The sequence below is a fragment of the Xenopus laevis genome, chromosome 2L (assembly GCF_017654675.1).
Source record: "Xenopus laevis strain J_2021 chromosome 2L, Xenopus_laevis_v10.1, whole genome shotgun sequence".
Lineage (NCBI taxonomy): Eukaryota > Metazoa > Chordata > Amphibia > Anura > Pipidae > Xenopus > Xenopus laevis.
Window position 1 is genome coordinate 50,779,693 of NC_054373.1, and position 27,499 is coordinate 50,807,191.

Genomic DNA, 27,499 nt, shown 5'->3' on the forward strand with positions numbered 1-27,499 from the left:
ACTTTCATGGCATTTATGAATTTATAGAGAGAGTTTATTCATGGCTTCAAAAGCTTTAATACCACTAAAATCGACCTTTAATAAATACGCCTCTATAGAGGTTATGTAATATAAGGCACTAAGTTTGCCCAGAAGCGGTAACCAATAGCAGGTAGCATTTTCTGGTCACCTGTTTAAAAGCAAATATCTTATTGGTTACTGCTCCTGGGCAAACTTAGTGCCTTTTCTTAGTGTTTAAAAACTCATGGGAAAAGGGAAAAATGATTTTTGGTGTAACAATTCAAGTGAAAAAAACCTTATGTGCCATTTCAGTGACATTAAGAAACACACAAGTCCTTACATTAGTTAAACTGTTCTGCTTCATGGTGTGACAAAAATACAAAATCATATTATTTATAGTGTATATAAAAGATTTTAATCACATTTAAAAATCACAAAGATTTCATAAAATGCATTAGCTTATATAAAAAGGTGCAAACATTTTCCTTCATAATTAGTGTTAACAAGACAAATGTAACAGGCATATACATAGAAAAGATTTCAAAGCTTACTTGCTTTTTGTCTGAAGAGTAGAGTAGAATCTTATTTTTTTTATCACCTTGCAACATTGCCCTGATCTAGTGCCGTTATCCGGAAACCCAGCTCTAATTCCTTGATATACCGCTTGTTAATTCCTCTAGTGACTTGAGGTTTAAGATAGTAAATAGGTACTGTTCCTTTTAAAACTGTGGATAGAAAACTATACAGTTTAAGGCACCAGAGTAGTTTTGTTCTACTAAAAACTGCCCAAAATTGCCCCCATCCCCCATACAAGCAGGAGGGGTTGATTGTAGGTCTTTTCAAACATCCAAAAAGTAGTATCAGCCCAAGGAACACATGGAGAGGTCTTCTCATTCCGTCCAATCCAAGATACAGAGGTCTATGTTTGAGGTGATGTTTACCAATAAACCACTGTTTTCATCTAATTTTCTAAATTCAGAAGCCTACAAGGATTCTGTAGTTCCAGTAAAGGATCTGATAAAACAGGGCTCTGTTCAAAATGTAGAAACACTATTGCAAAAGCAAGACATGTTAAGATTTTGCCAAATTAGATTCTTAATTCTAAGTGACGTGTTTTGTTGCCTTTTGTGATAGACAGGGAAGTTCTTGCAGTGTCTTTTTGTTTAACTTGGACAGGTCGTTGGCTATCTCATAATTTGCTATATTCATTTAGTACAGGAAGAGCGTTTAGTTAAAAAAAAAAAATACATGATTTATATAGGTCTATATCTAGAAAGGTGATACATAAAAATGGCATAACCATAATATTATATAGGTCACAGCACAAAGCAACCATTGATGACCATGGCTCAAAGTGGCACTGCACATTGTTCTACTTTTGCCTAAATTCGCGTTTCCTTCTAACAGGAACAGGTTGTTGATGAAAATGAAGATTGCATTATGAGAAACTATAGAGAGCATGAGAAAGCAATTACATGTATAATGCATTGCACATTACCGATGGTTTGGAATAATATAGCCAGATGATAACACAGAAAATGTTGTTTCCTGGAAAAAGCTACAAAACTAAGTATGGTCGTTAGTACACAGTGAGCAGAAGTCGGAATAAAATTGGCAGGATATAAAGCCCAAGAGAAATTCACCAAGAAGCAAATAATCATCGGGCACCAATGTTGCCGATACTGGTTAAAGCCATTTCTGTCCAGCCTCCAAGAGTGTGCTGAAGTCTCCTCGTGCTTCTTCTCCAAGACGGCCGAGAGAAACCGGCGCAACGTAAATTGTTAGCCATTAAACTGTGATAGTTCAAAATGGCTTCTTTTCTGGAGGCAATGAAAGGAGAAGGTGAAGATTAGATTTTATTAATTAGAGATAGTGAGACATTACTAAGGAGGGAAATAGATTTGAGTCGATATAGGAGATATCCAGGGTACCCTGATCAGATGATCTTTAAACTGTAACCAGACTAAACCCTGGATTTTTAAATAAGAGCTCCAAATAATAATCCTGATACCAGATATACTCAACATCCATACTTAAAAAAAATAGCACTGCAAGCTACAGGCCTATGTCATAAAGTCATTTTAGGCTCAGGAAAATACTCTGCAGTATGATTTAGTATTCCAAAAGCGTATGGGGTATATATTTGCTACTGCCTTCAAAAGAGAACTAAAGCTTAACTAAAGAAGTAGCAAGAAATGTTATACATAATGTTTGGGCTTCTGTGCCAGCCCAAGGCAACCCCAGCCCTTTATCAAGGAAGATCTGTATCTCCAAAGATGCCCAAGTAGCTCCCAATTTTCTTATCTGCGGATTCACTGCACATGCTCTGTGCTGCTGTCACTTACTGAACTTAGGGACCCACTCACAATATACAGTACACATAGATTAGAAATGTCACAATATAAGGCTGGTTAGTAATTAATATGGATAATTACTACATGGCAGCACAGAAACCAGTGCAACTAGCATCAGAATTTAATAATCAGCCCTGTAGCATCATCTTATATTACAGGCCAACCTCATTTGCTGCTTGATAATCTGCGACGAAACCCCTAAGCTTCTCAGAGCCCACTGAGCATGTGAGTGTCGCAGACACTTTCCAAGGTGGTGACCCCCTGTGACAAGTTTGAAATCCTACATCTTTGCTGCTGTTGAAAAACAAACTTTAGGCTGGTGCAATAAGTTCAGTATATAAAATGGCATTTTTAGCCATATTAATTTTTAAAGTTTAGTTCTTCAAAGGCAGATGAGCAGAAGACAAAAGACCCCTATGCACCAACTAGAAGGTCACACAGCGCAATGACATGAGGACCTCAGCACCAAAATGCTCCCTTGAGTGTTTTGGTGTCACTGATCTGTGTGTGTTTTAAGACTGGGAGTATTATTTTCTGCAGTATTTGGAACTGTGAAAAAGGAGACTAAGGGGCAGTTTTATCAAAATGTGAGTTCAGATTTTAATAAATAAAAACTCACCAACATTCTATTCATTCCTATGGGATTTTTGGAAGTGTATTTATCAAATGCTGAGTTCCAATTTTCACCCATTCATAAATATGCTTCTAAAAATGCCATAGGAATGACAACCTATCAGCAAAGAAAAGAAATGTATTCTTGCACATGTTTCGAAATCAATTGAGCAAATAAAGCACAATATAGCTTTAGATGTGAACAGGGCAAATATTCATGAAGTTAATGCTAAATCCAGATGAATGAAGTGACACATGAAGGGATTTGTACTGTTAACCAAAGTGTGGGAAAGAAAGTCGACAGCTAAAGGGCATTGTGGATAGTTCCTGGGGTGTTAGAACTGAACCCAGAGTCCCCAGTGGGAGTAACAAAGGGTGTCGCAACAGCAGCACATTTATGTGTGGAGACAAAAAAAAAGATAAAAGTATCCATTCTCACTTTGTGTGTGCAGTCGACTTGAACATTTTAAAAAGAACTTCACCGAAATAATTTCAGCCACGACACGTGATTTTCATAGATAAAGCAATATGTAGGAACTCCGCTATCGCCCTTTACTACCCGAGAAAACAAAGTTGGTTATACTAAGGGAAAGGTCAGAGAGACCAGCTGTCAAGCCATGGGGAAATCTTGAATTTATCTGGTCAGGCTTTTTGGGGCAAAACTCTATTTTTTTTTATTTTTTTTAAACTCTAATTTTTGAGATTTATCAAAGCCCAATGCTGTAAAAAGCCTGAATCCTAAAATCCGCCATCTCAGACCTGCCAAGGTTGCGTCCCTATCCTAATTGGAAATTATCGTGGTCTGCACTTGGTCTGCAATCTGATCATTTCAGGCCAATTACTATTCAGGGTAAAAGCCTAAAAATAAATAAATCATACAATACAATATTTTTCGGGGTTTTCAATGAACCGATTAATGTAATCTGGTTGCTAAAGTCCAAATTACCCAGCCATGCCCTGATTTGACACTGAAATATGAATAATAGAGGATCTGAATAGAAAGACAAGCAATACAAAAATAGCAATAACGATAAATGTGTAGCCTTAAAGAGCATTTGCTTTTTAGATGGGTTAGTGACCACCATTTGAAAGCTGGAAAGCCAGAAGAAAAGGTCAAATAACTAAAAACAAAGAAATAAATAATGCAGACCAATTGAAAAGTTGTTTAGAATAGGCCATTCTATAACATACTAAACATACCCCTTTAAGCAGGCTGGAAAATTCCTGATGATCAAGGACCTAATCACATTATGGATATGGTTCCCAGTAGCAGGATATAGATGGGCCAATGACATGAGTATGGGTGGTATAGTAGGACTTTGTCTAGTACAAAGTCTCCTTAGTGTTTATTAATTCTTTTAAAAAAAGGAAAGACAAATGCTTTCTAGGAATATTAACTGAAAACTGCTATTACAACTACATTATAAAACAGAGATTGAAAAGTTATCAGAGAAGGAAAACGGCTTGCTTAGATTGGCATTGCCTTTTAAATTCATTAGTTTGGTGGCAAAATGCTAAAAACTAATTTTAGTGACGTCCCAGAGTTGTTTTCTACTAAATGTACAGCCTAACAGAAGTATGCTAGCAAATCACAAGTTTAATATGCCTCCTGTACATAATATTGGGCTTTACTGTAAAATTAAGGAAGGTTATCGGACACACATATATGAAATTGTAGTTTCGTGAGGAGGAGCCTCATTGGCTGTTCACCGGCACCATGGCTGCAGTTTGTGTGATTTACTGCGATACATTGCTCAGTCAACCAATCCCATGCTAAGGTTGTACATGCTTAATTATGTCAAATTAGTAAGTATCAGAATGTAAGTATCAGTGGCCCAGCATAACATACACCAATAATACAGGGAACATAAACCAATCATATTTTTATCACATTACAAATACCATAAAGCACACAGACTGGAAGCATTCTTGTGGGTTAGTGTATCAAATCCAGCACATGCACATTTATACAATATGGGTTAGGGAAGTCCAAAATTTACCTGAATTTTATCTTCAGTTATCAATGAGAAGAAGGGACATGTCGCTGATAATAGATGGGAAAATAAGTGTCATGATGATTTCCAACTGATTTATCAATTGTGTAAGGAAGGGATGCCTCCTGCTGCTGCAACACCTGTACCTCCCAGCACCCACAGCTAGCAGCTCAATGTCTAGGAATGCTGGAAACAGATTTTCCAACAGCAGGAGATCAGCAAGAGATTATGTTTTATAAGCGACACAACTGAAAGTTGTCCTGGCAAAGTAAAACAATGCTATAGTTTATGTGTTATATGGATCTATAAATCTTTAAAAACATGGAATAAAGCTGTTCCTGCATGTGCAAAAGTAATGCTGAACTGTGATTAACAGTGAATTAAAGAGGACTACAGACTGGCCAATTTATAATCCATTCACTTTTATCTTGGGTTTGCTTCTTTTACATTCATTTTGTAATAACCTGTACAGAATACATTAAATTATACCACAATAAGTATTCTTTTGTGCATTATTGAAAAGAAAGTGACACTTCAGAAACACCCTAAATAGCTGTACATAAACCAGTGCAGTACTATAAAATGTGGATTTTATTTGTCAGACGTATAGGGATTAGGCGGAAACTACCGGTATTTATTTTCCAGAAAAAGAAACTCTGCACTTGTCAGTATCCTTGCTCTCCACAGGTGCAGTCTTGGGTAACCTGGAGTTCGTAGAGCTCTGTGTGACGTGACAAAGTCCCATTGCTAAATATTGTTTTAAGAAAGGAAAGTCTGATGTATCTGATGTATGAGTAAACAATGTGTGTGTTCCAAGTCGCGCGAGAAGGTTAAAGCTGGTGCAGGCTGCTGTGTCTGCCTCATACAATCCTAGATATCAGATATATGCTTGGAATAGTGACAGACTCAAGAGAACACAACAGACAAATCCAGCTTACCTTTCTTCCTTCAAAATGGCATCGTCAAAGACCCTAGAGAGGCGCTTGAGCTGCCGGATTCCTGTGGAGATAGCTTCAAGGTCTTTGTCAAATTGCCTGGAAAGTAAAAAAAAAAAAAAAAACCTCTGAAATCCTGGAACATTTTCAGCATTTATTGATCGTTGCACTTTATACAGAGCTCTATAAACTCTGACATTAAAGCTGGTTCGTACTTCTAACAGGATGCAATTTGAAATTGCTATGGGCTCAACTGGTAATACAAATGTGAAATTTGCAGAGTTATAACTAGATAGCAAAGAAGCATCATACAGTGTCAATTATTTAATTGCACAGTATTACATTTTTCAATGGCAGGCTTAAAAGACAGAATTGGTTAAGGGCATTGAAGTGAAAGAAAAACCAACACAGGGAGTTGTGGTGCACTCTATGTCAATCAAATACGATGGCTCGGGTGTGCTACCATTTTTTTTTTTTTTTTTAGAAAAAGATAAAAAGATTTATCCCTGTAGTAAGATAAACTGGAGAGCCTTCCAATGAAAATCAGTGTTGATTTATTTAAGCACTACATGTTTCGGACCACAAGGGTCCTTCCTCAGGTGCAAGTTGATTCCCCCTTATGCAAGATTGGAGTTTAGTTATATGGGCAGAGAATCATTTATCCACTGACACATGAATCTGTAGATACCTCCTTGTGATGACAGCAACTGGGGAAGAATATGGGCTTCTTAATGCTGCAGCTCTTGAAGACCTCCTTAGTGGCAACTTGTCTTTCCCCACCAAGTTGGAAAAGCTTTTCCACTGTGAACTGCTTGGCCTCCTGCTACTGTGAGGAGAGATCTTGCTGGATTTTGGGGTGAACTGGACGCTTGGGCTGGCATCGTCTCTCAGCCTGTGATGGGAACGTCTTGGTGTGCCACGTTTCTTTGGCGTGTTAGATTTCCTTGGCGTGTTACCCTTCTTACCACTTCCAGGTGTCCGATTCTGTCTCTTGGAGGCTTTGACTTGCTCTGGAGAGGCCAGTAAGTACGGAGTTTTGGTTTGCCTAGTCTTTGTTATTTTCTGTTAAGGAATAAAGATAACATTTCGTACAGGTTATTAACAAAAAGGACCCCTTTTAGGAAAATAAAATAAAAAATGCTTTTAAAACAGGATCGAGATGTAGTGGACAGAGAAACCTCAGCACTCTTAACTAAATGCAAGCCTCGTTCATATAGTGTCAAAAATTTACAGTATGTAATTTAAAATGTTCAGTAAACACTATCAATTTCCCTTGCAGTAATGGAAATAAAAAGGCCATATTTGGCACATTGTTTTGACAACCCAAAATGATTACTAGAGATGGGGAATGTTCTATACTGTACTGTACACATTGTATTATACACTCCACTCTCAAACCCATGCACGCATTAACCACAAACTGCAACTACAGGCAATATGCCACACAGGGATTGTCACCAGCTCATGAACACCTTTACTAACAACAGACGATCACCATCATGTTCCCTCTCATGCCAATAACACCAGTAGTGTTCCCTAACTTTCCCTGAGCACACTTTCACATCATAAGAGGAACAAATCATGAACAAGATCATCCTTGTGACCCGAACTCGAATATATGCTCTAACGTCGCCAACAGCAACCAATCAATGATTAGCTTTGAACAGCGTTCTACAAGTTGGAATTCAAGAGACATAATTGGCTTGCTGTCTATGGTGTTCATGGGAAATGCAGAGGACTACGCAAAATGTGATTTAGCAGTTGTACTGACCAATCAGATGGAAGAGGAGACTGTAAACCACATGTATATAAAGCTACATTTGGAGGACAGTTTTACAATTTTGGGAAAGCTGTGCACCCCCCCCCCCCGTATAAAGCTATACCATAGTGGAAAAATAATTAACCTAATCTTTGGAGACGTTTCAAGGGAACTTCAGCTTACAAGTAAGAGCTTGACGAGGCCTCAAGCTTTACTAACAATACTTGATGCAGGTTAGTATAAGGAACAGTAACCCCAAAATATGTACACTGGTACAACGGGTGTATTTGCTTCAGAAACACTACTATAAGTTATATAATCAAACTGCTGTGTAGCCATGGGGGCAGCCATTCAAAGCACAGGTTACATAGCAGATAACAGATGCACACCATTGTATTCTATTACAGAACGTATCTGTTATCTGCTAAGTAGCCTGTGCCTTTTCTCTCTTTTCAGCTTGAATGTCTGCCCCATGGCAACACAGTAGCCTATTTACATAAACTATAGTAGTCTTTCTAAAGCAAACACATAACTTTTAACCAGTGCATAGCAACAGTACTTTAAACCCCTTTTTGTTTGTTATACTGTTCCTTTAAACTTTATACAGGTGGCAATACTTGACGTGGGTTAGTTCAACTTAAGAATGAACAAACCCGCCACGTTGAGGTTTATATGGGTCATTTACAGTTTGTGTTACTTCCTTTAAACTTTGAAATGTTCCTACTGTCAAAAAGTAAAAAGAACAGGCTTATTCTTTTGTGAGCAATGAATGCAGGAAATGCCTCCCTGTTTAGTCCGGAAAGACTAGAAATACCATTTCATCCGTAGCACAAATTGGAATAGGTTTATTACAGTGTCTTATCTCTTCTTTAGCACAAGAGAGAAGGCACTGTCATTACTGTCTATGCAGCTAAGACTACAGAGTCAGATCACATAATTCCGCGCTGCTGTACCTCGCTTGGCTGCTTTTGGCCTGGAGAGCAATTTGTACATCTCCCCTTCATTTCATCTGTCTGCTAAAGTATTACTGGTCTGAGCGTCTTAAAGGATTACTTTTCAAGCGGCCCCTTGTTGCAGAAATGTCAGTGTTAGGCTGTACACGCGGTAGATAACAAATGCTGGAAGGTAAAATATAAGGTTCACCCAAAGCAGGCTAAAATTAGAATGCCAGAAGTATTGTGTGCAGATTAGCATATAAAACATTCAAGAATATTAAGAAAGGAATACATTTTTCCATCTTATTCTGTTGTGGCTTTTGGGTATTATCAATCTCTCAGAATAAGGTTTGTCAACATTAAAAGAAGTATCAAGGTAGAAAACGCAAGGGAAACGAAAGCTTTACTCAGTGGCTTAACTTGAGGTTACTGGGCCCCACAGCAAATTGTTTTTCAGGCCCCCAAAATGCTTAGAGGTTGACTTGTTTTACCAATATTTATTGTATAATATATATATATATATATATATATATATATATATATATATATATATATATATATATATATATATATATATATATATATATATATATATATAAATATATAAATTAGGGCCTCGTGGGGCCCCTACATCTCCTGATCCTGGAGGTCCAGGGTCTGCTTCCTCTTGCCCCTGGCTCTACTTACAGAGCATTTGTTTTTAGATAAGGGTCAGTGACCCCTTTTTGAAAACTGGAAAGGGTCAGGAGGAAAAAGGCTAATTATTTAAAAACTATAAAAAGAAAAAATGAAAAGTTGCTTAGAATCAGCCATTTTATAGCATACTAAAAGTTAACATAAAAATTAACCACCCCTTTAAGTAGTATGCGGATAGAGCTTGATATTTTGAGACTTTCAAATTGGTCTTCAATTTTGTATGGGTTTTGAATTATTTAGCTTTTTGTTAAGCAGTTTGGCACTGTGGAATTTCAGCAGCAAACAGGTTGCTAGGGAGCAATTTTCCCTAGCAATCTAGAAGTGGTTTAAAGGAGAAACTGAAAGAGGTCCCGATTAGAAAGATAAGTGATCCCTCGGTGCCATGCTATAGTTAGGGGCAGATTTATCAAACATTGAAGTGAAAATTCGAATGAAAAAAATTTGAGCTAATTTTTGTGTACTTCGACTAGGGAATAGTCCAAAGATAATTCGTATATTAAAATATATCATGTACGGTCTCTTTAAAAATTCCACTTCAACCATTAGCCATCTAAAAGCTGCCAAATTTTAGCCTATGGGGGACCTCATAGAACCTATTTAGAGTCAATTGGTGGACTTTGGGAAAAACTTTGGATAAAAAAAAAAAAAAAAAAATAGATCGAACACGCTATTACTTTGATTCCTACGATTCTATTTCAGCTGAATTTGAACGAATACGGACTATTCACCCGCAAAAAACACTTTGATTTTTTTTAAACAAATTTCAGTTGGTCTTTTTTAATTCAAATTTTGTTTTTCAAATTCAAAATTTGACTCTTGATAAATCTGCCCAATATGTACATGCTGTGACATATATATATATTCATTGTAAAAGGGGTTGTTCACCTTACAAACACTTTTTTCAATCCAGTCATTTTTAGAAATTTTCCCCAGAAATAAAGACTTTTTTCAATTACTTTCCATTATTTATTTTTTACTGTTTTTCCAAAATCTAAGTTTAATGTTCCTGTCTCTGGTGTTTTGAGTCTGGAAGCTCAGTAATTCAGCTGCAGATTCTGAACTGTTACAATTTTGCAACATTTAGTTGATACATTTCTCAGCAGCATCTCTGGAGTATTGGCAACTATTGTATGAATTCTAACAGCTGCCTGTAATGAAACCCAGAGATTCTGCTCAGCAGGGACAAGTATAAGAAATGTATCAATAAAGGTATCCATTTAGAACAGTTTACAGGGTCGGCGACCCCCCCGAGCTGCTTCAGGTGAAAAATTACACTTTATATATAATATTAGAAAAACTGTCACACATAGTTAATAGAAAGTCATATGAAAAAGTCGTTATTTCTGGAATTGTTTGAAGGTGAACCACCCTTTTAATTTCATGCAATTGTTATCACTTGCTTAACTATGACATGCTAATTTGACAATGTATATGCTCTATGTTATGTTTTGTGTTTATGCTAAAACAAATAAAAATCTACCTAAAAAAAAAAAAGATTAGTGATAAAAGTAACAGTAACAATAGGATTGTAAGCTCACAGAGAAAGTGTTTTGCTCTTTGGGGTCAGTGAAGAAGGCATATAAAAAAGAAACTATTATAATAAATTCTGACCAATTAAATGGTACATTCTATAACATATTAAATATGAACTACCCCCTATAAAACTAAAGGTATGGCTCTCTTAATTAACAGAACATTCATATAGCTTTTAAAAGCAAAAGACGATCAAGCCGGAGCTTCGGGAAGAAGCCAATTGGTAAGCATTGGTCTGGCAGATTTCACTTATTTGTGCAGCTCTACACGGGTGACCAGACATATCAGTCACTATACTGTGAATTTTGGAGAAACAATTTGCCCTGGTTATAAACTGTATGGGCCTTGGAATTTGGCATCAAGAAGTTTGAAACCTCTGTTTTTTGTTTAAAACAGATACCTTGTAACATGAAGCATTCTGTGACTTTAACAGGAATGGGAGTCAATGCAAATCCTTGAAAGACTTGAGACAAGTGGAAAGAACGGATAAGCATTCTACTTGAGACAAGGGCTTTAGCAGGATTTTTATACAGTGCAGGGGAAGGAGGAGATATGTTTTCCATCTCTAATCTAAATAATGGACATTCCTGAGATGTTTTACATTTTCCCGCCCTTTGTCCCAGTGGGAACAATTTAACCCAGCAACTTTTCTGTAGTGTAACTGTAATGAAGTGATACTCTGGCACAGCCTCAGTGGCATGGAACTCGATTCACGGAGACAGAAAACTACAGGCAGTGTTCTTCTAACATATTCAACACTTTAAAATGTAGGAAAAAAAAGTAAAATTTTTATCAAAGGAAATATTATAGGGGCCTTCTCAGGGCTACAAAGCTAATCTGTGGGAGGTATTCTCAAACCCAGTGCTAGGGAATTTCTGTAATGATCATATAAAAAACCTTTCATAGAAGAACTTGTATTGCAGCAGGCATTGGCTCTCCAGAAATTGCTGAACTCTCAACAGCTAAAGATCTTGTTCATTAGTTGTTGCTGGTTATCCGCAAGCGAGATAAAAGGACTCACTGAGAACTGAACAGCAGGAGAGTAGAGCAGATGTAGAATAAAAGAAAAAAAATTTAAATTAGAGAAAAAAAACCCATACAGAAAAAGGATGCAATCAAAAAGTCCTGTGTGTCTATTTCAACACTCCTCTACGGCGGAATGAACAGATGACTATTACTAGTAGCTTTAGCTAAAAGGCTCATTCACAGTGTTGTTTATTAGAAATGCCTGCCATGGAGTTATTCTGAGGCCAGACCAGTTGAACAGTTCAATTCACTGTTCCAAACGCCATTTACTGTAACACAAAATTCACAATTCCCTTATGGTCAACCATTTAAACACGGTCTCTCACTTGTTCCAACTGGTTCCCTCCTGGGGTTATGTAATAAAAGACACTTAGAGGCTAACTGATCAAATATCAAGATGCCATTTTTTTTTCAATTTGAGAAAAACTTTGAAAAAAAAGGAACAAGTATGTTCCAAAACCTCAAAAATACAAAATTGATTATAGAAAAGCAAAAAAAGTGAAAATCGCTAGAAAAAACTGGGAAAGTAAAAGCTGGCGAGGTTGTATAGAAGTCAATGGGAATATTCTCTCACAACTTTATTTGTCTCAGCTTTTAGCCTCATAGAATATGCACAGAGCAATGTATGCCCCCTTGGCATAAGACTTTTTATGCTAGCATTCGAGAAAAATGTGTGACTTTTGCCGTGTTTTTTTCCCCAGGAACTAATTTTTATAAATCTGCCCTTTAAGTTTGCCCAAGTGTAGTAACATATTGCAACCAATCAGTATATATCATTTACTGGTCACATGTTAAAAAGCAAACATCTTATCGGTTGATATCGCACCGGGCAAACTTCGTGCCTTTTATTGCACATGGGAAGTCTTAAAAACAACCACTTGTTTAGTAGCACATGCAGTTGTGAGCTACTAACTATGGGATAAACTTTTTTGTTTTAATACTTGAAAAGGCCCTAACTCAATTATATTAAAAAAAAAAAAAATAGTATCATTATCGACTAAACTTAAGCACCTGTTTTTGTAATAAAACAAATAACACCAGGCAGTAGAGGAAAAAAAAGTGCTATACTGAAAAAGAACCAAGTTATTATTGCACATATAAAATGTTGGGTAGCCATTCATTGACTTTTTTATTTAATTAAACCAGTTTTTCGTTTTTACATGTTGCTACCTAAACTGCATTGTTTACCACAATGCATTACAGGTATCTGTTATTTTAATTCCCAAAGATACTTGTATAAATGTTTCATTATCTATAGGCCCATAGGCTTTTTTAGGACTTACATTTGGTTATTTTAGACTGGCTACCAAATGAACAGAACTTAACTGGTGCATTCTTAGCACTAGAAATACAAGCCAATTAAAACGAAAAATGTCCTTAGTAAATGTAAGAAATGCTAACATCCCTCCTTAAAAATGTGGAAATAACCTTTAGTGATTCTAGCCAATGGTTGTATCTTAAAGGGATCCCGTGATTGGAAAACATGTCATGGGGCTATACATTTTGTCAATTTCCCAGCGGCCCAGAAACAAGATTCAAATAATTTATATAGTGGAATTAAAGTTCATTTAACTAGTGATAAAATAGGATTTTGAATAATTTTTTTGGGTGACGGGTCCCCTTTAACTGATTCATTTTTTCCCCCCCCATGACAGTATCCCTTTAAAGGACCAGTAACAATTCTTTTTTTTTTTAATTCGTTTAGTATAGAACGAAAAAAAAAAACCACAAAGACAAATGAAACTTTTGAATCGCTAAGTCTTTATTAAGAAATAATTTACCGAAACTCCGCTTTTCAGAAAAAGCAACGATCCATCAAGCGGCGCTCGATTTCTCATCCCTGGCTATCTCCTATAAGGAAGGCAGGGAGGAGAAATATGGAGCTGCCATTCCCAAAGCAACACATACTTGTTACACAGGGAACGTAGACACATAGTAGAGTATGTTTGCAGAAGGTAATACTTGTATAAATGTTTCATTATCTATAGGCCCATAGGCTTTTTTAGGACTTATATTTGGTTATTTTAGACTGGCCAGTTACCAAATGAATAAGGCACATTTAAATACAATTGTATCTCTGCTGTAAACAGGATATTAAATAACGTTGCCCATTAAAATATACAGCTAGCTAGCGTTAGATTTCAGCTCACTGGCAACGGTTTATTCTGTGAATATAAACCACCAACGTAATATATGTACAGATATTGTTTCCTCAGACTTATTTTTTAACAGCATTGTTTAGCTGCTATTATTTATACCAATTATTCTTATTTTTGGAAATACGACACAGTGATAGCAGAAAAGCAGATTATCACTTCCAGTACAAATGGTTCAGAGAGTGCAAGTACTTACTACACAGCCAGCATGATTTATTAAAACATTTTCAAAAAGTTTAATTATGAAGGTTTATCATACATAAATAGCTTTCTATTCCGGCCTTTCCATTCAGGAAGCCAAATGATTGGTTTACAATATTTATTGTGTCAGGACTGTGGAGAGGAGAAAAAGCTATTACAGCCTAACTGCAGACAGCAATTTCAAATTAGAAGTACGTCTCCTAAATGTGAGTTTTCTGGCAAGCTGCTAGACTAGTATTGGGCATGCAGAGAAAAGCATGTGGCTTTCATTGAGATTCTCAGCATTTCTGCAGCAGATATCTGCAATACACAGCTGGTCCCATCCTTTTTATGCTGTGATTGCTGGCGCTCACATAGAATATTGATTAACACTGCTAAAAATGTTTCCTGCCTCCGATAATCACTTGCAGGTTTTCATCTGCTCTCTGTTGACACTATTGATTGCAGTTCCTATAGCCATGAAAAGCCTGTTAAACTACTATACCTCCTTTCTTAATATAATGCTAAATCATAATGCTGCTGTGACACTCACGGCTTATCGCTTTGGTTTGTTACTACAAATAATACACAGGTGATGGTGCGCCTATTTAACGACAAATGTTGTCTGCTTACATCAATTCCCGCAATAATAATGAGATACAGAATAAAAATAAAATTATATTGCCTGGCGTTTTTATTTCCCACAAAGAGTGGATTTTACACGGGATAGGTGTATTAAATGATAGTGAAAAGGTAATCATTCTTTTTTTACTAGTAGTGTTTAATAGCCAGACATTTGTGAGGACACCCAGACACTTGGATAAAGTCTAAAGTTGGACATACACAGATTGTATAGAATGAAACTGCAGATTTCCCAAGTACAGGGGCCTCACGAATGACGGACCAACCAGTATTTGTGTGAAAATAAGGCCTTCCCAAATACAGAAATACAGATTACAGAAAGATTAAGGCACACTTTTTTTGCAAAGGGTGAAACCATAGCTCACCCCACTTCAACATTTTTTTTTTCAGGATATTTTAAATTAATTTTACAAATAATGTATATAATTAGCCTAAAACTAGCCTATAGAAGAATCTGGTGATCTGTGGCAAGCTCTGTTTTACTCTCTTGGGACTAAAATGCTTAGACAGCTGAATAACCAAATGTATGGAAGCAGCAAGAGCCTTAATGCAGTGATCCCCAACCAGTGGCTCGTGATCAACTTTGCTCACCAACCCCTTGGATGTTGCTCCCAGTCTCAAAGAAGGTGCTTATTTTTGAATTCCTGGCTTGGAGGCAAGTTTTGGTTGTAAAACAACTAGGTGTACAGCCATACAAAGCCTCCACAGGCTGCCAGTTCACATAGGGGCCCTCTGGATTTTTTTTTTCATGCACGTGTTGTTGCCCAACTCTTTTTATATTTGAATGTGGCTCACGGGTTAAAAAGGTTGGGGATACCTAGCCATAAGGTATGGCCACTCCCAGTAGTAAGTGGTCGTAAAAGGATAATCAATATAAAAACAAGGGTAGGGTAGGGTAATAAACAGCACATACTTTACTACTGTCTAATAACCTATAGCAACCAATTAGCAAGTAGCATTTACTAGCCACCTATTAGAAACCAAACAATTGTGGACATGGGCTACAAGACCTGGGTGAAATGTGTGGCTTTTATTACATCATACACCAATTTGCTTCTAAATATATTTCCTTACTCACTAATGTTGTTACCTGCGTCATTGCTCCAAACACACTCTTAGCTGTGACAGTCATGGACTGCAGAGAGCGTTGCTTTTTCATTGCAGGCACATTGTCCCAGTTTGGCATGGTGTTGATGTTGGTTTTCACCTCTTTCAGAGGCATCCGTTTTCTAAGGGTCATGCGCAGCGTGTTTAGGGAACTGGATGAGGGCATCTTCTTGAATTTGTCAGGCCTGGGACTGTCCAGTTCATCTAGATTTTCCAGAATACTATGGTTTCTCCACCTGCCACTTTGCAAAAGGGATGACATTTTTTTCTGTGAAGGAATATGAAGAATAAAATAGAAATAAATATACATTTGTAAGAACGAGTAATCTTTTGCACATAACTTTTTGCACTGCAGTCACCCCAAAAATAAACAAATGGAAGTTGGCCCTAGAAATAGACCTCAGAACCTGAACGTTCCACTCACAAACAAAATTATCTACCGGTATGTAAAAACCAGGGCTGTGAAATGGTACATAAATCCTTCTCCTATATTCAACTCCCACTATTGTACTTTTTGATTGAAAGAACTCAACATACAAGGCATTTTACCACTGCCAAAGCTCAGCAATTTTAAATCTATATGAAGAAGGTGTCCACTTTTGGAAACAAGTCAAAGAACTACTTGCTAGGAAGCAGACACCCTATTGGTCATCCAAGCCGGTCACTGCCAACAAGAATGAGGATACGGTTAACGTTTGGGTCTAAATCTATAACAAAGCCTATGTCATTGTGGCTTTTTATTTATTAAAGAAACTACAAACACTCCTTAAATGCTGAAACAAAATGCAAAAAATGAAAATAATAAGGGGGTTATTTATCAATCTCCGGATTTATCTGGTTGGGCTTTTTGGGGCAAAACTAGGATTTCTCTTTTTAAAAAAACTCAGAATTTTCAAGATTTTTTAAAGCCTGATACTGCAAAAAGCCCGAATCCGAATATTCGTCCACTCAGACCTGTCGAGGTTGTGTATAAGTCAATGGCAGAGGTCCCCACGGTATTTGGAAGTTTCTGTGGTCTGCACTGAAATTAGCCTCAAAATTGGACAAAACATACAATTCAGGTTTTCTCTAGATTTTATCCGTTTTTTACCCGAATCGATTAAATCAAGCTTTTTTTAACAAAGAATGTAAAATTGGTTATGGGAATTTGTCGTGTTTTTTATTTAAATAATGAGATAAAATCAGATTTTAGTAATGATTAAAAATGTGGTATGTGGTATTGAAGACTTACGCAAAGAAAAAAAATTTTCTTACAAAAAACAATGTAACAAAAAAAAAAAAATAGAATAAAACTAATTTGAGTTTCAATGCTCTGAAATTAAAATATCAGTAATTTGTCAGTAAAATGTGTAGGGATGCACCGAATCCAGGATTTGGTTTGGGATTCGGCCGAATCCTAGTACCTGGTAGAACCAAATCCTAAATTGCAATGTAGATTAGGGGCGGGAAGGGAAATCTTGACTTTTTTTTTTTTTTTTTAATGTTTAAAAGGTTTTCCACTTTTTCCTTTCCCTCCCCTAATTTGCATATGCAAATTAGGATTTGGATTCGGTTTGGTATAAGTCCGAATCTTTCATGAAAGATTTGGCTGAAGTGGATTTGGAGCATCCCTAAAAATGAGAGGTCTGAATATTCTGCATATTAGGGTGTGTGAGAGTTCTAAAATGATCTCAGACTTTTCAAAATGCCATTACAAGGTGGGGAAAGGAAACAGCTTCAAAAACCTGCCAAAAATATTGTAGGAATTTCTGAATTATCTCTTCACATTCCTGTAGCCCATATTCAGTGTTTGCACAGGGTACAGATTGAAAAAACAAGGCAAAATATTGAAATTCTGCAGGATGGAGAGGATGGGCCCCTTAGTAGGGTAGAAAGAACTCTCTAGCTGCTGGTATGAAGCAAACGTTCGTGACAGCTGGAGGAGGAGGAGAAGGAGGGAGGTGAAGGCTGAGAGAACCCATTCACATAATCGTGTTTGCTACAAATGTAACCCACAATGAACACACTTTCACATATGGATACTAAGCTTTGCTTTATAAGAGGGCAGTTAGTGCTGGTGCCTAATAATGCCTAAGAATTAACGGCTTGAAAAAAAAAAAAAAAAAAAGTTTATATTTAATCCTACCAGTATTCTGTAATAAACAGGAAAAGAACATATCTTTAGCCAGTGTAGCCTTTCCCTTGGGGAAGTAGGAAGTTGTCTATTATATGATAACAGAAACATCCGACTTCACTGAGGAATTAAAAGCATACACAATTCCAAGCAGACTTTTTAGATTTAGCTCTAAACATTCAGATTTATCTAAAACAACTACATGAACACCAAAGAGCACGTCTCAGATAACATTTTGGAGAAGCACTAAGCAGGGTTGGTTTACAAAAATAATTTAAGCATTAAATCTATTATTTAAAAAAAAAATTGGATTATATTAAAGCCACTGCCCCCCTAAATTATTATAGATTTCCTTATCCTATAAGGAACTGGAGAGCTTCACTGCTGCAATGGGAGAAACCATTCATAAGGCAACTATATACTGGTTAACAAAGTACATAAGATACACCTCACCCCTCCTGTACTAGAGCAAATGCTGAACCTCAACAGGTGCTCCTGAAGTCACCCAAATCATTCCAAATGGTACAACATCTTAAATATAAAGAAAAGATCTGATCTCCAAGTCAGGGTTGTGGTGAGGCAGTTACACAAAAACAAAGAATAATCATGAACAAGAATAGTGACACAAATGATAAAGTGGTCCAGATCTCTGAAACAATAGTAAATGGGGTGGTTCAACTGTAAAGTAATGGTAGTCAGCCAGCTCAGTAGTCAGAAAGATCAGCAGGAGAGCAGGGGCCTGGGCTTAGGGAACTGTTCCAAACCATTAAAAATCATGAAAGGTCTGCATATTTTTTAATTGATGCAAAGTTGCTTGGAATTGTGTTTACTTTTCAAAATGCATAAGTTATGTATCTGTGGAGATCCCCTTTTAAGTCAACTTTTAGAGTGTTATACAATGGTTAATTATAAGCAACTTTTCAATTGACCATCATTTTTAAATAAATGTATTTGATAGTTTTTGAATTGTTTTTTTTTCTGACTCTTTAGAGCATTCAAATGTAGGTCACTGAACCCATCTAAAAAACAAACGCTCCGTAAGGCTACAAATGTTTTGTTATTGCTACTTTTTATCACTCATGTTCCTATGCAGGCTCTCTCATTCATATTCCAGTCTCTTATTCAAATCAATGGATGGTTACTAGGGGAATTTGGACCAGACTGAGGAACTTGCAAACTGGAGAGCTGCTGAATAAAAACCTAAATACTGAAACTCAGAAACTAGAAATAAAAAAGAAAACCAATTGCAAATGGTCTCAGATATCATTCTCTGTCTACATAATGCTAAAAGTTCATTTAAAGTTGAACAACCCTTGTAAGGTGTGTGATATATGTGGTGTGTTCCCTCAGCCAGTGAAAGGACAGCCACTCATGGAGAGAGATGCAGAGAAAGCAGGTAATGGACAGTCATTATCACTTCCCTGCCTCAACAGAAGTTTTGGAGTCCTGCAAACATAAATGAAATCACAATAATATAACCAGCTTGGCCAACTGTATCTCCTTGTGTATGGGCTCCATAGTTATTGCTTGACAAATTAATAATGATGGCAGATCTTTGGTCTAATTGTCTACTGGAGGAGCTGTTGTGAGATTGAATTTTAACTCAGCAGAAGAAGTAGCATGGAAGTTCTCATTCTTATGATTAAATACTATTATGCACTAAAGTAAGAAACTGTAGTAAGCAGCTGTGTAGTAAGTAACTGTGCAATAAGCAACTTTTTAGTAAGTAACATGTGTAGTAAACAACTTTTTAGTAAGTAACGTGTAGTAAGCAATTTTTTTAGTAAGTAACGTGTAGTAAGCACTTTTTAGTAAGTAACATGTGCAATAAGTAACTTTTTAGTAACTGACGTGTAGTAAGCAACTTTTTAGTAAGTAACATGTGTAGTAAGCAACTTTAGTAAGCAACTGTGTAGTAAGCAACTTTTTAGTAAGTAACGTGTAGTAAGCAACTTTTTAGTAAGCAACTTTTTAGTAAGTAACTTTTTAGTAAGCAACTTTTTAGTAAGCAACATATGTAGTAAGCAACTTTTTAGTACGCAACTGTGCAATAAGCAACTTTTTAGTAACTGACATGTGTAGTAAGCAACTTTTTAGCAAGCAACATGTGTAGTAAGCAACTTTTTAGTAAGTAACTGTGCAATAAGCAATTTGTTAGTAAGTAACTGTGCAATAAGCAATTTGTTAGTAAGTAACATGTGTAGTAAGCAACTTTTTAGTAAGTAACATGTGCAGTAAGCAACTTTTTAGTAAGTAACTGTGCAATAAGCAATTTTTTAGTAACTGACATGTGTAGTAAGCAGTTTTTTAGTAAGTAACATGTGTAGTTATCATTTTTCTAGTAAGTAAGTGTGTAATAAGCAACTTTTTAGTCAGTAAGTGTGTAGTAAGCAACTTTTTAGTCAGTAAGTGTGTAGTAAGCACCTTTTTAGTAAGTGTGTAGTAAGCAACTTTTTAGTAAGTAAGTGTGTAGTAAGCAACTTTTTAGTAAGTAAGTGTGTAGTAAGCAACTTTTTAGTAAGTGTGTAGTAAGCAACTTTTTAGTAAGTAACATGTGTAGTAAGTAAGTGTGTAGTAAGCAAGGCGCTGACTGTGTAGTAAGGAACTACTGTACAGCTCAGCCTATACATACATGTCTTACCATTCATTAACAGAACTCTACTCTAATGCTACGTATAATACCATGTTGATTCATTGCATTGAGCTCCTCAGTGGATATTTAGCTACCGGGGGACACTGGGTTGGTTCTGCGCTCACTACTAATGTATCAGTCTGTCGTGTCTATTTCAGGCGTCTGAGCGCCTCGCTGGTACTTGAGTGAATGAACAGCCCCTGAAATGAGCCCCATCTCCTCCCGCGCCATTATCTGCCCTTACACACGTCGCACACACTAACCTCGAACCAAAGCTGTGGGTAAGGCTCAGTAGAGCCGCTCCTATTGCACAATATTGAGCAAACACACGGACACGCAACCGGACTAACCTTCTTGATTCGCTCGGTCCTCAGACGAATTCTGTTCGAAAACGGCGCCACCAGCCACTGCCCTAGGAGGATCCCTGTTCTGATTGGTCAAACTACAAAAAAAGACACGCCCCCAGAGAAACTTTAACCGGCTAAATGCTACGGTAGCCAATAGGATGCAGTGGTGACGGAAGCGCAGTGAGAAGGAGGAGCCTCGCATAGGCTGATGAGGAGAAGCGTTCCAAAACAAAGAGTTCTGTCCAATCGCGCTGCGACTAATTGGTCCCTGCGGTTCCCGTGATGTCACAGAGACAGAAGGGAATCTGCACAAAGGCTCCCGGGCTGGACTGGAAATGAAACCGATATTTCGCGGCACAATGTCCCAAGGGGACCCGTGGCACCTCAATCCCACGCTCCTTTTTATATTAGTGCTTTTGTTCTCTGCCAGTATTGGTTAGTTATTGGTAAGTTATTCATTGTCATAGAACTACATTTCCCAGAATCCAATGAGAGCCGAGCTCTTAGTGGGAAATGTAGTAAGTGATGTCTAAGAGCTAGTTAATGGTTTTGGCAGAGGCTTGTCTTGTTAATGCCCAGGGGAGAGAATGCGATACCACATGTACATTTATTTGATGTTGAGAAAAAAAACTTTTTTATATTCATCACAAGTGGAAAATTGGAGTTTTCCATAAAAAATGTGCTTTTTGAGTGTGCCACGCGTCCTTAGCATTTTTTTGCGAGGGTGAAAACCGGTTTTCATTCAACTGTGGAAGTGCAACATTTTAAAGGGAAACCTGTCCCAGTGTATTGCAGTGTGCTTAGAGCCTGTAACAGGTAATAATGGTGAAGATGTATGAGTATTTCAGCCCTGCTGATCTGTTACTCTGCACAAAGTCTCATGGGCTGGAAATTAAACCGATAATTCATATTGGAACGGCACAATGTCGCAAGGGGAGCCCATGGCACCCCAATCCGACGCTTGTTCTATTAATGCTACTACAGATATCGGATCCATTATCTGGAAACCCATCAACCAGAAACCTGCAAATTTCGGGGGGGGGGGGGGTCCAGTACCATGGACTTGATCCAAGCTAAGATATAATTAATCCATATTGGAAGCAAAACCAGCTTATTGGGTTTAATGTTTACATGATTTTCTAGTAGACCTAAGATATGAAGATCCAAATTACAGAAAGATCTGTTATCCAGAAAACCGCAGGTCCCGAGCGTTCTGGATAACAGGTCCTATAGCTGTATTATACTCAGTAAGCACCCAGCTACCAGAAGGTTTAAATGGCACAGTTGCCTTGTTCTGCACTACTTCTCTCCATGGGGTATATTTATTAAAGAGTGAAGTTAGAGATCACCACAGTCCTCGAGTGAAATTCCGCCATCCTCCATTCATTTCTATGGGATTTTTAAAAGAGTATTTATGAATGGGTGAAAGTGAAAATTCATTGTTTGATAAATATGCCTTTCAAAATGCCATAGAAATGAATGGAGAGTGGCGGAATTTCACTCTAGCAGACCGTGTCGATCTTTAACTTCACTCTTTTGATAAATATACCCCCATGTGTTGGCACCACAATGCACTGGTGATTGCTGGGCAGTCAGTAGCAGCAGTCTGGGACAATACAACAATATCAAAGTAAGTAACTAATGGTACCCTCATTTTGGATGGTCCATGAACAGCTACTGAAGATGGCATTATTTTTTTTATGAATTAATCAGTGGCGGTGAGCTCCTGTTATTGTTCAGTGGTATTTGGCATGCAGAGTGGAGCAAGGGAAGGCTTTTGTGGCCTGAATAAATTCAGTGATACATAGTTAAATCGGGTTGAAAAAAGTCCATCAAGTTCAACCCTTCCAAATGAAAACCCAGCATCCATACACACACCCCTCCCTACTTTCACATAAATTCTATATACCCATATAGCTATACTAACTATAGAGTTTAGTATCACAATAGCCTTTGATATTGTCTGTCCAAAAAATCATCCAAGCCATTCTTATAGTCATTAACTGAATCAGCCATCACAACATCACCCGGCAGTGCATTCCACAACCTCACTGTCCTGACTGTGAAGAACCCCCTACGTTGCTTCAAATGAAAGTTCTTTTCTTCTAGTCTGAAGGAGTGGCCTCTGGTACGGTGATCCACTTTATGGGTAAAAAGGTCCCCTGCCATTTGTCTATAATGTCCTCTAATGTACTTGTAAAGTGTAGTCATGTCCCCTCGCAAGCACCTTTTTACCAGAGAAAACAAACCCAACCATGACAGTCTACCCTCATAATTTAAGTCTTCCATCCCTCTAACCAGTTTAGTTGCACTTAGTCTCTGCACTCTCTCCAGCTCATTTATATCCCTCTTAAGGACTGGAGTCCAAAACTGCACTACATACTCCAGATGAGGCCTTACCAGGGACCTATAAAGAGGCAGAATTATGTTTTCATCCCTTGAGTTAATGCCCTTTTTTATGCAAGACAGAACTTTATTTGCTTTAGTAGCCACAGAATGACACTGCCCAGAATTAGACAACTTGTTATCTACAAAAAACCCTAGATCCTTCTCTTTTAAGGAAACTCCCAACACACTGCCATTTAGTGTATAACTTGCATTTATATTATTTTTGCCAAAATGCATAACCTTGCATTTATCATTTATCAACATTGAACCTCATTTTCCAGTTTGCTGCCCAGTTTTCCAGTTTAGACAAATCACTCTGCAAAGTGGCAGCATCCTGCATGGAACCTATAGTTCTGCACAATTTAGTATCATCTGCAAAAATAGAAACAGTACTTTCAATGTCCACCTCCAGGTCATTAATAAACAAGTTGAAAAGCAAGGGACCTAGTACAGAGCCCTGCGGTACTCCACTAACAACACTGGTCCAATTAGAAAATGTTCCATTTACCACCACTCTTTGTAGTCTATCTTTTAGCCAGTTCTCTATCCAGGTACAAATACTATGTTCCAGGCCAACATTCCTTAATTTAACCAGTAACCTTTTGTGTGGCACTGTATCAAATGCTTTAGCAAAGTAAATCACATCCACTGCCATGCCTTCACATAACAAATAAAGTTATATGTGAAGGTAATTACTATAAAAATGTTTGCAGCATGCTTGGCTCTTACATGTTCCACCACCACTAATCTCTATTATTACCACTGAAACATTATAGTGGTTATTTTCTATGACACTGGATGCAAATGCTACAGCACCAAGAGGCATGAAAGCTAATTAGAACGTTTTTGGTGTGGATGCACTCTGCACCTTAAGGTGGCCATAGACGCACAGATAATATCGTACGAAACGAATTTTCGTCCGATATTCGTTGCGTGTATGGTGGAAAAAGAGCCGACCGATATCGGCAGAAGACTTGGATATCGGTTGGCTCGTCGATCGGGCTGGACGGAAAATTTTGATCGGGTGCCTTTGAAGGGACCCAAACATCGCATTGTTAGTGCTGAATCGTCAGATACAGGTAGAATTCTATTGTTTCTTCCCGTATATCTACCTGTATATCTGACGATTTAGCTCTACACGTGTGTATTGAAACGAACGATCTTTCTTGGAAAGATCTTTTCCAAGAAAGATCGTAATTGTTACGTCTATGGCCACCTTTATGCTGGATTGAGAATTGGGTGCTATATTTGGAGTGAAATTCAAGTAGATGCAAGGCAACCCTGTCTATATTGCCTGCCTTAGGGACACCTACATGTCTACCCACACTGCTACAGGCATTGCAATATTTATGGGGCGAATCAAGGCATATGCAATAAAAGGCACTAAGTTTTCCCAGGGGCAGTAACCCATAGCAGCCAATAGGATCTTTCCTTTGAACAGGTGACCAGTAATTTCTGCCTTCTGATTAGTTGCTATGGGTTACTGCTCCCGGATACACTTAGTGCCTTTTATTACATAACCCCCTATGTGCTCTATTTTGGAGGGCAGAGACTTGTATCTACTCAAAAAAGTGTAGGGCTGGTTTTAATTGTGCAAAAAACATGCTACATTGTGAATGTTTTTTGCACTTGGACTTTGTAAATGAACCTTTGTATTAGTAGTCCAGCCAGTACTTGAAAGTCCCACAATGCCTTGCATAATCTGCATTAACAGACCTAAAAAGAAGTGGAGTAGGAGTAAAAATCAGTGTAGTCTTGTAGGAAGAGCTGCTTTTGGATAAATGGGTAGTGGCTGGGGTTTGTATGTTTCTATATACTCGTGTATCTTTGTTTTATGTACAGAAGAAGCTTGTCTATTGGTCAATCTGTCTTTGTGTGGGTGTATATGTGTAATTGGAGGAGGTCTAGATAAACTACACACGAATGTAATATTGAGCATTCAGTCCTAACAGTGCTGAAGTGAGCTTACTTTCCTGCATGTTATATAGGGAGAATATGTGTGGGTACATATAAGGAGGGTGCTGCAGTGCTGGGTGACATCTGTAAACTGAGGGATGTAGTTGCCTGTGTTTTCCATTGAAATATTAAACTTGTAATGTCCTGTTTTTGTATAGTGTTAGTGTATATTTTGTTGATGGGCAGTGAGCATGCTGCTTCTTGGTGTTATGATGCTGAACATAAATGAGCATGTGACAGGAATAGCGGAATTCCCCAACAATTGTCCGGCAAAGTGCAATTAAGGGAGATGCTTGTTGTAGGTAATACTGAAAATGCCACACTTTACGAAAGGATTTTCCAGATGCTGACCTTCAGTGGTTTTGGTACTACAGGTATAGGATCCTTTATCAGGAAACCCGATATCCAGAAAGCTCCGAATTACGGAATGGCTGTCTCCCATAGACTCCATTTTATCCAAATAATCCAAATTTTTAAAAATGATTTCCTTTTTCTCCGTAATGATAAAACAGTAGCTTGTACTTGATCCAAACTAAGATATCATTAATGCTTATTGGAACAAAACCAGGCTATTGTGTTTATTTAATGTTTAAATGAATTTCTAGTAGACTTTAGGCATGAAGACCCAAATTACGGAAAGATCTGTTATCCGGAAAGCTCCAGGTCCCAAGCATTCTGCATAAAAGGAACCATACCTGTACAAATCATAAAAGTCCCATCCAGGGTCCAACTGGGCTGGCAGGACGCCGGTAAAACCCCAAACTTCGTGGTCCCCAAGGCCCCCGACAACCCAGGCCCGCTCCTTCTGTTTGGAACTGTGAGGGCTGGTGATCCCACCTGTCACCAATTGCAGCCAGAAGAGGGAAGGAAGTGGTCATCTTTATGCGACCAGGGTGGGGAGGGGGTGGCAGTATTTGGAGGAGCTGACTGGAGTTTGCAACTGGGGTGGGAGGACCCCAGACACCACAGTCCAACACTGTTACTGATACTGTTACAGTATATACATAATATACCGTAATAGCTCCGGTTCAAAAAAGGAACATCTCAAAGAATTATCCAGCATTCAACATTGCCTTTAATGCTCAAACTAACTTTATTTCTCCGCTTTCATTTTTACAATAAATATATTTATGGTTATATTATGTTATATTTCAGTGCATTGTTTCTTCAGTCATTGGGATCTGCACTCCACTGTATGAAAATACTCTTGATATTTTGTGAAAAGATATTCCCTAGCTCTGCTGGGGTGAGACAAGTAGAAGGGTTCATTGCAAATTCCTTTAACCTACTTGCGCTTACTGAAACCTGGCTCTCTCCTACTGACACTGCCTCACCTGCTGCCCTGTCCTATGGGGGCCTACACCTTACTCATACTCCCAGACCTGGTAACAGACCTGGAGGTGGGGTGGGTTTGCTTCTCTCTCCCCGCTGTACTTTTAAAGTTCTTCCACCTGTTCCCTCTTTATCATTCTCCTCATTTGAGGCTCACTGCATTAGGCTCTTTTCTCCTGTTTCACTCTGCATTGCTGTTATATATCGACCACCAGGACCAACTGCACAATTTCTGGACAACTTTGCTGCCTGGCTTCCTTACTTTCTTTCATCTAACATCCCATCCATCATATTAGGTGACTTTAATATACCTGTTAACAACATCAACAACTCTTCTGTCTCTAAACTTCTTTCACTAACCTACTCCCTAGGCTTATCTTTGTGCTCAGACTCCCCCTCTCACTCCAATGGTAATGCTCTGGATCTCATATTTACCAGACTCTGTTCAACCTCCAATTTTACTAACTCCCCATTTCCCCTCTCTGATCACAATATGCTCACATTTCAACTCTCACTAACTCCCTCCTAACCCCCTGCTATTCCCCAAACACGTACTTACCGTGACTTGCAAGCTGTAGACGTGTCACATCTCTCTTCTTCCTTTGACTCTCTTCACTCTAATATCTCAGCCATCTCATGTCCTAATGTGGCTACCTCTGTCTACTATAGTACTCTCACCACTGCCCTAAATGAGCTTACTCCTATAAAAACTAAACATTTTCGACCCAAACCACTTCAACCTTGGCATACTGCTCATACAAAAGCGCTCCAAAGACACTCACGTGCACTTGAGCGTCGCTGG

At 38.0% G+C, this 27,499-nt stretch overlaps 1 protein-coding gene across 3 annotated transcripts; it reads right to left on the reverse strand.

The window, feature by feature from the left end:
- Window positions 1-392: 392 nt before the first annotated feature.
- pimreg.L (PICALM interacting mitotic regulator L homeolog) lies at window positions 393-27,290 on the reverse strand. Of its 3 annotated transcripts, NM_001197071.1 has the most exon segments (6): window positions 393-1,820; window positions 4,967-5,010; window positions 5,899-5,994; window positions 6,584-6,957; window positions 15,913-16,197; window positions 21,025-21,050. In NM_001197071.1, coding segments are annotated over 4 exon segments (780 nt in total). In that variant the 5' UTR covers window positions 16,192-16,197; window positions 21,025-21,050; the 3' UTR covers window positions 393-1,820; window positions 4,967-4,979.
- Between the last annotated feature and the right edge of the window lie 209 nt (window positions 27,291-27,499).

Coding starts and splice junctions, on each gene's coding strand:
- pimreg.L (XM_041580935.1), bottom strand. CDS start 16,191: ATGTCATCCCTTTTGCAAAGTGGCAGGTGGAGAAACCATAGTATTCTG. Junction 5,995..6,583: donor GTTGCTGTCATCACAAGGAG/GTATCTACAGAT, acceptor TTTACTTTCCAG/GCAATTTGACAAAGACCTTG. Junction 1,821..5,898: donor GCCATTTTGAAGGAAGAAAG/GTAAGCTGGATT, acceptor CATTGCCTCCAG/AAAAGAAGCCATTTTGAACT.